Source organism: Erythrolamprus reginae, chromosome 5 (genome assembly GCF_031021105.1).
Source record: "Erythrolamprus reginae isolate rEryReg1 chromosome 5, rEryReg1.hap1, whole genome shotgun sequence".
In the NCBI taxonomy this organism is placed as follows: Eukaryota; Metazoa; Chordata; class Lepidosauria; order Squamata; family Dipsadidae; genus Erythrolamprus; species Erythrolamprus reginae.
The window spans coordinates 62,603,140-62,615,564 of NC_091954.1; the positions used below are offsets into that span (position 1 = coordinate 62,603,140).

The 12,425-nt window shown below is 41.9% G+C and overlaps 2 protein-coding genes across 6 annotated transcripts in view; both read left to right on the top strand.

Moving 5' to 3' along the window:
• Positions 1-12,425, top strand: part of COL17A1 (collagen type XVII alpha 1 chain) — a 250,351-nt gene that overhangs the window by 112,141 nt on the left and 125,785 nt on the right. The gene's annotated exons all lie outside the window — the stretch shown is intronic.
• The window catches only part of CFAP43 (cilia and flagella associated protein 43), a 67,930-nt gene that overhangs the window by 53,040 nt on the left and 2,465 nt on the right, over positions 1-12,425 (top strand). For 4 of the 5 annotated variants that reach the window (XR_011559195.1, XM_070752754.1, XM_070752757.1 and 1 more), the window contains exons 34-39: positions 5,842-5,954; positions 6,501-6,660; positions 7,053-7,217; positions 10,053-10,133; positions 11,583-11,736; positions 12,226-12,422. Coding sequence is in view for 4 of the 5 variants with exons in the window: in XM_070752754.1 (XP_070608855.1) it covers positions 5,842-5,954; positions 6,501-6,660; positions 7,053-7,217; positions 10,053-10,133; positions 11,583-11,736; positions 12,226-12,401 (849 nt within the window). In the remaining variant the exon portion in view is untranslated. The remainder of the gene's footprint in view (positions 1-5,841; positions 5,955-6,500; positions 6,661-7,052; positions 7,218-10,052; positions 10,134-11,582; positions 11,737-12,225; positions 12,423-12,425) is intronic. The other variant, XM_070752755.1, reaches the window with a different exon arrangement.

A 12,425-nucleotide genomic window follows, 5' to 3' on the forward strand; every position in this document is an offset into this window, starting at 1 on the left:
GGGGACACCAGAGCTGAGATAGATTGGTCTCCAGACCACCAAGTGTTGCCCCTGCTACATAATCCTAGAAGTAGGCCAGGCTCAGCGGGCCAGGAGAGATCAGTGTGGGGTTGCTCCCCCCAACCTAAAACGGTTCCAGCGGCTACCTTCACACCTACAGCCGCGGGACTCAGGGCTCAGCCAGATACGTGGCAAGATATGCCACCAGCCCTTCAGGAGCTAATTACTAATGCCTACTCGCAGGGCATAGCAGTTGGAGCACAACAAGGGCCTCAACAGCCAAGACAGGTCACAAGCCGGGATCTCTGGTCTGCACCGCCCCTTTCAGGTTTGGGATCTGTGACTGAAGAGCCAGTATTAATGGAGGATAGTGACAAGGACTATGATATGTCAGAGGATGAAACACCTCCAGAACAGCCGCTGGTGGCGGGTCTGTTTAAACAATCCTCGTTCAGGACACTATTATATAAGGCAAAGCAGACAATGGAGTTAAAGGATCCGGCTCAGCCTTCCCAAGCCATACCATCCAGATTCTCTACTCTGTTGAAGGAGCCTAAGCCTGAAACAGACCATGTCCCGGCATCAGAGATCTTTGTACAAAGCATTAAAAGACCATGGCAGTATCCGCCGGCGGCCCAGGGACCATCAGTGGTAGAAAGGAAATTCTACACTTTTGACAATGAAGTAGAGGCCTTGCTTCAGTTCCCTCCTATTGACCAGCCGGTGGTAACACTGGTTTCCAACGCTCTGGTTCCTGCTGAGATGGGGGACAATTTGAAGCCAGAGGACAAGAAGGCCGAGGTACTTCTGAGGAAGACACATATGATGGCCGGTTGGGGGTTCCGCGCAGCAGCAGCTGCATCCTTTTTTAATAGAGCCTCCATAGTATGGATTGAGGATATGCTGTCTCGCCTGGGGCCAGAGGAGGGGAGAATGCGCCAGGATCTTAGTAAGTTGTTGGCAGCGACGGAATTTTAAGCCGACGCCACCTTACATGCTGCCAAGTTCGCGGGGAGAGGGATGTCCGCCACCCTTGCATTGCGTCGACTTCTGTGGCTGCGCAGCTGGCAAGCAGACACTAAATCAAAATGGCGCCTGGCCTCATCGCCCTTCCAGGGGTCTCAACTTTTTGGAGACATATTGGAAAAAGTCCTCATAGAGGACAAGGACAAACGGAAGATACAGTGATCCCTCGGTTAGCGCGGGGGTTACGTTCCAAGACCTCCCGCGCTAACCGATTTCCGCGTTATACTGGATGCGGAAGTAAAAACACCATCTGCGCATGCGCGCCCTTTGTTCCATGGCCGCACATGCGCAGAAGGTGGAGCGACGCAAGTTCGGAGGCAATGGTGATTTTTCCGGGCTCCTTGCCGCTACCCACAGGGCAGCGCTGGCGGCAATGGCAATGGCAACCCTCCCTCCTTCCCTCCTTCCCTTCCCTCCCTCCCTCCTTCCCTCCTTCCTTCCTCTCACCGGCTTTCTTGGGGCAGCGCTGGCGGCAATGGCAATGGCAACCCTCCCTCCTTCCCTCCCTCCTTCCTTCCCTCCTTCCCTTCTCTCCCTCCCTCCTTCCCTCCTTCCTTCCTCTCACCGGCTTTCTTGGGGCAGCGCTGGCGGCAATGGCAATGGCAACCCTCCCTCCTTCCCTTCTCTCCCTCCCTCCTTCCTTCCCTTGGCCAATCAGCAATCAGTATGACGTCATCGGGCGGGAAAAACCGTGGTGTAGGAAAAAAAACGCGGACTTATTTTTTAATTAATATTTTTTGAAAAACCGCGTTGCAGCATTTCGCGCTAATCGAGAACGCGCAAATCGAGGGATCACTGTACTTCCAAGGTCCAAGAGGGGACAAGATCACCGCCATAATCCCTACAACCGGCGCCAGTCCTTTCGTTGGGACACTTCACGGTCAAGCCAAGCATTTAGGCCCTTCTCGCAGGGCAATTTCAACCAAAATACCTACAGAAATGACCGAGCGCCATTTCAAGACAGGACAAGGGGATATCAACCAACTAGACGCCCATTTCGTGGTTCCAGACAGAGGGGTTTTAAACGCCCCAAATGACTTTACCATGACACAGCCAGTAGGAGGGAAGCTCCACCTTTACAGTACCTCCGGGCGTGCCACATCCTCAGACAAATTGGCACTATCTACAGTAACACAGGGACTGCGGTTGGAGTTCATTCAGCCCCCACCCAACCGATTCCTGCACTGTCCAAGACCACGGAACCCCATCAAAAGGAAGGAACTACACCAAGAAATAAGCCACCTCCTGGAGATCCAGGCCATAGAGCCTGTGCCCAAACACGCAGAGGGCACGGGATTTTATTCTATGGTGTTCATAGTCCCCAAGGCATCGGGGGGGTGTCGCTTAATTCTGAATCTGAAACAGTTGAATCTATACATTCTTTACCGAAGATTCAGGATGCACACTCTGCATACTATCCTAGCGGCAGTGCGCCCTCGGGACTTCCTTACCTCCTTAGACCTGAAGGAGGCTTATCTGCACGTGCCGATCTTTCCACCACATCGCAAGTATCTCCGATTCTGTGTAGAGGGGACACATTATCAGTACAGGGCCATGCCATTCGGCCTGTCATCGGCCCCTCGCACCTTCACGAAGTTGCTGGATGTGCTTACAGCACATCTGCGCACGCAGTCCGTCCGCCTGATGGCATACTTGGATGATATAATCATTTTGTCCAAGTCGCAGGCAGGGGCGCACCAAGACCTCCACCTTACGATGAAGGTTCTGGAGGAACACAGCTTTACAATCAATATTCCCAAGAGCCAACTGGAACCATCTACAAGGCTCCTGCATCTGGGCTCGATAATAGACACAACTACAAGCATAGTGTCACTTTCACCGGACAGGCAGGACAACATCATAGCCTTGATAACCTCCGTCCAGAGACAACAGAAAGTCTCCCTAGCCTCACTGTCCAGGCTGCTGGGGACCATGGTCTCGTGTATAGGGATCGTGCCGTGGGCCAGGCATCACATCCACCCGTTGCAAGGGTTTCTGCTTCCGGCCCAGAGGGCAAAACTGGGCCAGTCATGCAAGCAAATCAGGCTTCCACAGAGGGTCAGGACGTCTTTGGCCTGGTGGACTTCGCCAGCCCTGTTTCAGGGGTGTTCGTTCCAGACTCACGATCAGGTCGTCATGACTACAGACGCCAGTTTGTCGGGTTGGGGCGCGCACATAGACCTCCAAGTGGCACAAGGACTTTGGACCAAGGAGGACCTCAGCCCGGTAAACATCAACCTTCTGGAGCTCCGGGCTGTGTTCTTAGCGCTCCAACATTTTGTGGCTTTGGTTCAGGGGAAACACGTGTTAGTCTTAACGGACAATGTGGCAACAAAGGCCTACCTCAACCACCAGGGAGGCACGAGATCACCACGCCTCATGAGGGAGGCCACGGTTGTTTTCAATTGGGCCGAATACAACTTGGCTTCTCTATCTGCAGAGCACATAGCAGGCGTCAACAATGTCCAGGCCGATTGGCTGAGCTGAACCACCTTGGACCCCATGGAGTGGAGACTGGATCCGCAGTTGTTCCACAGGATCACGCTTCGATTCGGGACACCGCTGGTGGACTTGTTCACCTCTCACACCAATGCACAGCTCCCCAGGTTCTATTCTCGGTTCCATTCACCCACGGCAGAGAAAATCAACGCCCTGAGGTCGAGCTGGCCACGCGGCCTCTTATACGCCTTCCCTCCAACGAATTTGATTCAAAGAGTGATAGACAAAATTCTACTGGAGGAGGCGGAAGTGTTGCTTGTTGCACCACATTGGCCACGCCGCCCGTGGTTCTCGGACTTAGTAGCTCTGTCGATCTCCCCACCTTGGAGGATTCTGGACAAGATAATCACACTCAGCCAAGGGTCAGTCTATCACCCAGACCCGCAATGGTTTCAATTAGCCGTTTGGCATTTGAAAGGAACAAGCTGAGGGAGCAATCTTTACCAGACAGTATCATTGCCACAATGCAGGCTGCCCGCCGGCCATCCACATCCAGGATTTATCAGGCAACGTGGTCGGCCTTTTGTAAGTTCTGTAACGGAAAAGATATGGAACCGGAAAGGGCTCAAATAATTACTGTACTGGAATTTTTGCAATTGGGCCTCGAAAAAGGACTAACTCCAAACACCCTGAGGAGGCACGTGGAGGCATTGGCAACCGTTATTCGGTTGCCAGAATACCGCTCTTTGGCTATTCACCCTTGGATACGGGACTTTCTCAGGAGTGCTATGAACAAGCACCCTCCACCACTGCATAGATTCCCAACGTAGGACTTATCCCTAGTGTTGAAGGCTCTGACTGGTCCACCCTTTGAGCCTTTGAGATCCATCCAGCTCAAATTTCTTTCCATCAAGACGGTCTTTCTAGTGGCTATCACATCAGCCAGACGTGGCTATCACATCGGATTTGTCTGCGTTATCCACCAGACCAGACCTCTGCATCTTTTATCCGGACCGGGTGGTCCTACGTTTGGACCCGACCTTTCTTCCTAAGGTCAACTCGTTATTCCACAGGAAACAAGAGCTGATCTTGCCGGACTTTTGCTCGCACGGAAGCCACCCTACAGAACTTCGGTGGCACAAACTAGATATTACACGAGCGGTTAAGATCTACATTAGAAGAACCGAGTCCTTTAGGAAGTCTGAGTCGTTGTTTGTCTCTTTTGCAGAGCCAAAAATGGGTCTGGGCGTTTCTCCCAGTTCAATTAGTCGATGGATCCGGGACTGCATAGGGGAGGTGTACAAGGCTAGAGCTCAGAAGCCCCCTCAAGGGGTCATGGCGCACTCTACTCGCAGTGCAGCCACGTCAGCAGCTTGGAGAACTCAAGCCTCGATCGAGGACATATGCTGGGCTACAACTTGGACGACACCTTCTACGTTCACTAGACATTATAGACTGGATGCCTATGCTTCAGCTGAGGCATCCTTTGGGAGGAGGGTATTTCAGAGGGTGTGTTCCTCTCCAGCTGCCCTGACTTAACAATCTCCCTCCCATTTAAATTGGAACTTGGGTATATCCCATATTGGACTCTCCTTCCAGATGCAATGGAGAAGAACCGTTGTACCTACCTGAACGGTCTTCTCAGTGCACTGGAAGGAGAGTCCAAACCCACCCAGTATTGGATTGTTTCAGGGAAGCTGGGTTCGGTTGGTTTTGGTTAATGTTATATATATTTATATATTTGGCTTAATAAAATTGTGTTGGATTATATTACCTTTCGTTTTTAAAACTGAGCTCACTGGGGGCAGGCAAGGGGCGGTGCCTAATATTATGTTAATTTTAAACTCAGTCTCGACCAATAGGATTGAGAATAACCCATATTGGACTCTCCTTCCAGTGCACTAAGAAGACCGTTCAGGTAGGTACAATGGTTCTTTTTAGCTTTCTAATTATTGAATTTGTATTATATATTGTTTTCTGTTGCTGTTGTGAGCCGCCCCAAGTCTGCGGAGAGGGGCGGCATACAAATTTAATAAATAAATAAATAAATAAATAAATAAATAAATAAATAAATAAATAAATAAATAAAGTCCCTTATTTAAAATCAGATTTTATCTTTATGTCATATACAAACAAATAATACTCTCAGAACTGAACTAATGGGAACCACACAGCATCTCAGTCATGCACAGGAAGGTGGTTTGCTTTTTAAATCCTTTCTGGTTTTTATTTTGCAAAAAGTGATTTGTTATTTTCATGGGCATCAAATGTTTCATCAGCCTCTATATGTAAATGAATGACGTAAAAAACAATTTAATATGATTTGAAAGTAGTATTCATCTTAAATTCCTAAAGATTATTTTCCCTTTTGCAAAGGTGAAGCAAAAAGCAATGACATTAGCAGAGATGCAAACTTTCCTTCAAAAAAGAATTGAAGATGATGAACAGCTGCGGAAAGACATTGAGCATGTTTTTACTGAGATCAATTTGTAAGTTTGCTTTTTTCTTTTATATTATATTATTCGATCTTTGTACTTGTGTATATTATCTCATAACAATATTGTACTCATGTATATGAGTACCTAGTCAGAGGGGAGGTAAGGCAAAGAAGAAAGCAAGTCATCTGGGATGGCAGGAGGGCCACAGCAGGTAGACAGCAGAATATAGCAGCCTCTTTCTCTTGGCTGTGTTGTGCAAAAGGGCAAAGATGGGGAGAGATAAGCAGATGGTGGTGGAGAGTTAATGCAAAGCAGAACATGATCATAGAATGGTGTAATGGTCATAAACGCAGATCAGTCACCAAATGCTTTAATTTTGGTAATTTGATGATAGAATACTTTGCTGGTTGCAAACGTGAAGACTGGTTGTAAGACAACTTTTTCAGTATCCTCATAATTTTGAACAGTTGCTGAATGGACATAACCTGAGGATTTATCTGTATAGTTAGATAAATCAGTACCTAATATAATGTAATATGTGTTTTGTTTTGTTTTAAATCATGGTAAAATGTTACAATAAGTTATATTTAACTCTAGGCTTCGAGAGCAGAAAATGAAATTTCAATTAGATTTGATGGTCCAGTTCCTCTTTAAACAAGGACAAGTGGAACTAGATGGCCCCAACTTAATACCAGATTACACAGATGCAATTCTGATCAACAGGACTATTATTGAAGAGCTGAACAGCATGATCTGGGTAACAATTTTGCTTTGAAAAGATAAAGCCTTTGCAGATGACTTATATGAAGAATTGTTTTCTTTGCATTTACAACTTTTAATAAAACGTAGTTCTAGTTTTAAAGTAACATAACCAACCTTATTTTAATTCTCTTATCACATATTACAAGCTCCAACTAGCGTAATTCTCCTAACACTTAACCTAAAATACCAGTGAGCATATAATGTCAATGACTTTTCTTTATTATGGTGTGTGGCTATCTTTACTTTTAAATCCATCATATTCACTGTTCATTTTAAAAGAGTTAACTTTGCCATTTTCCCTTCAGTTTTATGAAATTTAATCTACCTGATATCAGAATGCAGTTTTAAAATGTTGTGTTGCACAAAGAAATATTTATTTTTTTCAAGGCTCAAGGAGAAAAAAAGATTGCCAGTATGGTAGAAAGTAAAGATTTCCGTAAAGGGATATTTCAGCTGGAATGGGAACATCAAAAAATGAAGATGCAAGTTCAAGATTTGAATCAAAAGGCTCGAGATATACAAAGACTAAATGTTACAAAAGATCATCAGATTGTAAGTTCATATTTTCAAATACTTATGATATAAAATATGTAACTGTATTAGAAAATGCATATCATAAAGAGTGCTGTAAAACACTATGAAGTGATGTACAAGTCTATTTACTATTGCTATTCTACCTATCTCATCAATACTTGCATGAGATCTTTCTGTATTTTATTCTGCATTATAGTGGTGCTTAAAGTTTGTGAACCTTTTAAATGTTCAATATTTCTTCATAAATATGACCCAAACATTATATTTTGTCCACACAAGTCCTAAAACCTATTTGGATGTACAAATGTCCCACTGCCACTTTTGATCCATAGTGTCGGTCCTTCCTAAATTTCCTTCACTGACCACTAAGGGCTCCTGTACCCCTTTTCTGATTTTCCTAGGCAACATCTCTTCCCCTCATTCCCAAAGTTCATCCCAAATTACAGGTACTGTATTTCAGTCAATAAGAATACAAGTGTGGAAAATCTGAATAGAATTCTCGGCCGAAGTGGCACAGTAAGTAGAGTGCAGTACTGCAGGCCACTGAAGCTTACTGTAGTTCCGTAGGTCAGCGGTTCAAATCTCATCACCAGCTCAAGGTTGACTCAGCCTTCCATCCTTCCGAGGTGGGTAAAATGAGGACCCGGATTGTGGGGGCAACATGCTGGCTCTGTTAAAAAATGCTATTGCTAACATGTTGTAAGACGCCCTGAGTCTAAGAAGAGTGGCATAAAAAAATCAAATAAATAAAAAAATAAATTTTGATTAAGTCTGCTCTTCACAACACGGTTATGTAGAGGTGTGTCATGGCTTAAACAAGGAAGATTTCTGAGGACCTCTGAAAATAATTGTTGATACACACCAGGATGGAAAAGATTAAAAACTATTCCCAAAGAATTCTGACTTTACCAATCTTGCACAGGCACACTACAGTATGTATATATGGAGGCAATTCAGCACCATTCTTATCCTTCCTTGTTCTAATTGGTAACCAAGATCTCATCAAGTATGAGGCATGTTGACAGGCAAGATCTCATCAAATGTGAGGAAATTTCAAATAGCCAAGGAAAACATCTAAGGAACGAAAGACCTCTGTCCTATTGGCAAATATCAATGTTCATGAGAGCACTATTAGAACACTGAACAATGATGTGGGAGAATTACAAGGAGAAAACCACTACTCTTCCAAACAATAGACAGTTTCTCATAAATATGTGGTTAATCCAGAAGACTATTGGAAGAATGTTGAATAGGCAGATGAGACCAAAAGAGAACTTTTTGGCTTAGATGAAATGTTTTTTGTTTCACAAAAGACAAACACTGCCTTCCAGTGGGAGGGCCTTATCTCATCTATGAAATATGGTGATGGCAGTATCATTGCTTGCTACCTCTAAATCAGAATGGCTTGACATCATTCATGGAATTCTGAATTATATCAACAAATTCTACAGGAAAATATCAGGGTATTTGTCTTTGAACTGAGGAAGTGGATCATAACAACAAAACAACAACCCCAAACACGCAAGTTGTACAATTAAATAATAGTTAAAGCAGAAGAAAGTAAATGTTCTGAAATGGCCAAGTTAAAGTATTGACCTTAATTCTATAGAAATGTGAAAAGATATGAAATGGCAGTTCACATGAGGAAGCTCACCAACTTTCTGAATTGAAGTGTTCTTTAAGGAGGAATGAACTATTGTAAATTCCCCCTAGTTGATGTGTAGGCCTAATCAAGTTATCAGAAATTCTTGAAGTTGATGCTTCCCAAGAAAAATATGCTACTTAGTGAAAGCAAAGGTTCAAATATATAGCTTTGGGTCACTTTATTCAATAAAATAAAAAACTATATTTTTAAACTCATTTGGTAAATTAGGTTTTATCTATTTTATGACTTACGTAGATAATAAATCAAACAAATATTTAACATTTCAGAAGGGTTCACCATCTTAAGAATAACTTAAATGCATTATATCCGAGCCTGGATACTATAGTCTGCTAATTCAATAAAAGCCTTTGGAGATAAATGTGAATTTACTTAAGGATTAGATTAGATTAGATTAGTAGACTCGGGGCGGCTCACAACAATGGTAAACAAAACATAGTAACAAATCTAATATTTCGCAATCTAAATTACAGTTTTAAGTTAAAAAATCCAAAAGAGCCCCAATATATAAAAAACAAGCACACAGTCGAATCATACACAAAAACTACATGGGCAAGGGGGAGATATTTCAATTCCCCCATGCCTGACGGCAGAGGTGGGTTTTAAGGAGTTTCCGAAAGGCAAGGAGGGTGGGGGCAATCCTAATCTCTGGGGGGAGCTGGTTCCAGAGGGTCGGAGCCACCACAGAGAAGGCTCTTCCCCTGGGTCCTGCTAGACGACAGTTTAGTCGACAGGACCCAGAGAAGGCCAACTCTGTGGGACCTAACTGGTCGTTGGGACTCGTGCGGCAGAAGGCGATCCCGGAGATATTCTGGCCCGATGCCATGAAGGGCTTTATAGGTCATAACTAACACTTTGAATTGTGACCGGAAACTGATCAGCAACCAATGCAGACTGCGGAGTGTTGGAGTAACATGGGCATATTTAGAGAAGCCCATGATTGCTCTCGCAGCTGCATTCTGCACGATCTGAAGTTTCCGAACATTCTTCAAAGGTAGCCCCATGTAGAGAGAATTACAGTAGTCGAACCTCGAGGTGATGAGGACATGAGTGACTGTTAAGAATTGTTGCTAGAAAGCAGAACAATCTTCCTTTGAAAGTTTACTTTTGCTATGTTAATATTGCGAATCTAGGATTTTATCAGGAAGCATCAACTATATTAGTTTGATCTTTTGTTTTTAATTTCATAGTTCTTATCAGTCTTAAACTACGATAAGCGGATGAATCATGAAGTATCAGTAATGGAAGGAACATTTAATTTTCTAGACAAGGTAAAGTGTAATAAAGAAATATGGAATATGCTACATACTCAACGTATTTATCTTAGTTTATCATATTAATACTTGTGAAAGGAAAACAATTTTGAATTCTGACTAATGCTATGAAATGCTTCCAATCACTTCTACTTTTGCTTTTACCACATTTGTAACTTTCAGACTACAGTCCTAATTTGTGACCGGAAACATTTCTTTTTTGAGTGATCTCCCAACCCTTTTTTTCCTCATGGTATACAAAGCTTGCTTCATAAAAAAGATTTAACTCTTATTAGAACAATTTTATTTGCAAACTTGTTTGCGCACAAGTGTCCATCCCCAGCTACCACAATAGATGAGATTATTTTGGGACTTCGAGTCAGTAGGACTTATTTCAATAGATGCTGTTCAATTCTGCCTCTACTTACTTCAGAATAATCATATAAATCAACTGTGATTTTTCTCCCTCTATCTGAATATATCATATATATATTAGTTAATCTTCTCCTTCTAGCTATTAGTTATCTTTATTTATTTATATCAAGAGACAACATTGAAGAATAGTTTATACTAGTTCTTTATTTTATTTGCTTATTATTACCTTAGTATCATTTTTCTTCAAACATTTAAGAGTGTACTATCAATCTTACCTCAGTGGTCTCCTCATCTTGCATTATTGAACTTATAACCTGAACTATTTAAAGTAGATAATATATAAATAATTTGAAAAAAATATTTATATATTGATGACGCTTAAGTATCTTCTGCTAGTCATACATGACCTCAAGGATTTGGCCTAAACTGTACTATAATAGTACTTTAAAAGCTAAATATTCATCCCCTAACAAGAATTATGATCCAATTCTATGCATGTTCTGTTGTTTTTGTTAACATTCATACCAGAATTATAAAGCATCAAAAATGCAGTGTTCAGGTACAAAGCAGGCAAAAGTGTTTCAAACATGTCATAGGCATTTTCTCATACCTATCATATACATCTTAAAGAATATGTACCTTTTCCTGGGTCTGCCTAGATAGATGCAGGAAAACAAAAACAATTCCTCTTTTTTGATTTGAGCTTATATAGCTACTATAGAAGCTCAGAAAAAGCCAGTTTCTTTAAAGAGAAACCAGTAGAAACAGAAAGAACTCCTACCAGATTAAAAGCACCTTTGCCTGCTTTGGATCCAAATCTTTTATATGGTCCAGTACTTCTGTTTTAGTAATACAATTACTTCTGCTTCTTACTGAGGAAGAAGCCACCTACCAAAATAAGGTCTATAATCATTGGCACCCCTCACTTTGTCTTAATACTTTTATTACTTGCTCCATTTTAAAACTTTGAACTAAATCATATTAAAAGCTAAGATTATCCTCCTTCACAGAAGAAATAAAATTTGTTTTAGCATCTTTTCACTTAATATATTCAAAAGAATCCTTTTTAATAATTTTGATTGTAATTAACAGGTTCACAAGAAAAATATAGAACAAAAAGAAAACGTAATTAAAGAATTAGAAAAACAAATAAACTTAAAAGAGGTATCAAACCAGAAGTTAAGCAGGAAATTACAAGAAATGCTTGTTATTGTATCAGAAAGGCGGCACATTTATGAGGCTACTGGTAAGTCACATGCAAGGATATCATCCCCAAAAATCATGATGGATCATGCAGCTAGTGAATTTACTTATTATGAAAAATCATTTCCCCCCTTCCCCCTAAATAATTTGGATATTATCAAAGTCTGTACATTTTCCTAGGTCAATTACCAACTGCCATATTAAGCATTGCAATATATACTATTCTAAAATTTCTATTATTATTTTAAGTTTATTTCAATGGTTTTGAGGAGACAGTCACCGATCTTCTACCACTAGCAACTGGATCACTTCATTCAGTAAGCCTTTTAGTAATACTGATGGGCAGCAAATGAATCTAATAAATACATACATAAAAAATTATAAAAGCTGTTTGAGGTGCAAATGAACTGTTTCATCAATCATATAATGATGTATATCATTACCATCGTCCTATAGTAAATTTGAAAAAAGTTGGAAAAGACTGGTAATTAGTTCAATGATTCTATTCTGAACATTTTTGTTTAAAAAACAGACTCGGAACTACTGAACCAAAACATTGCTAAGGAGCATTATGAGGACATTATACAACGACAGCAGCTGATAGATCTTGCAAAAGCCCAAGCCCAGGAGTTGGCCGCCCTTCAAGCTGAAGTGGAAAGATTGAGAATGAGAACATTCCCAGCTTTCTTTGATGTGCAACAATTTTAGCAATAAACACTCTTAGGCAAGGTA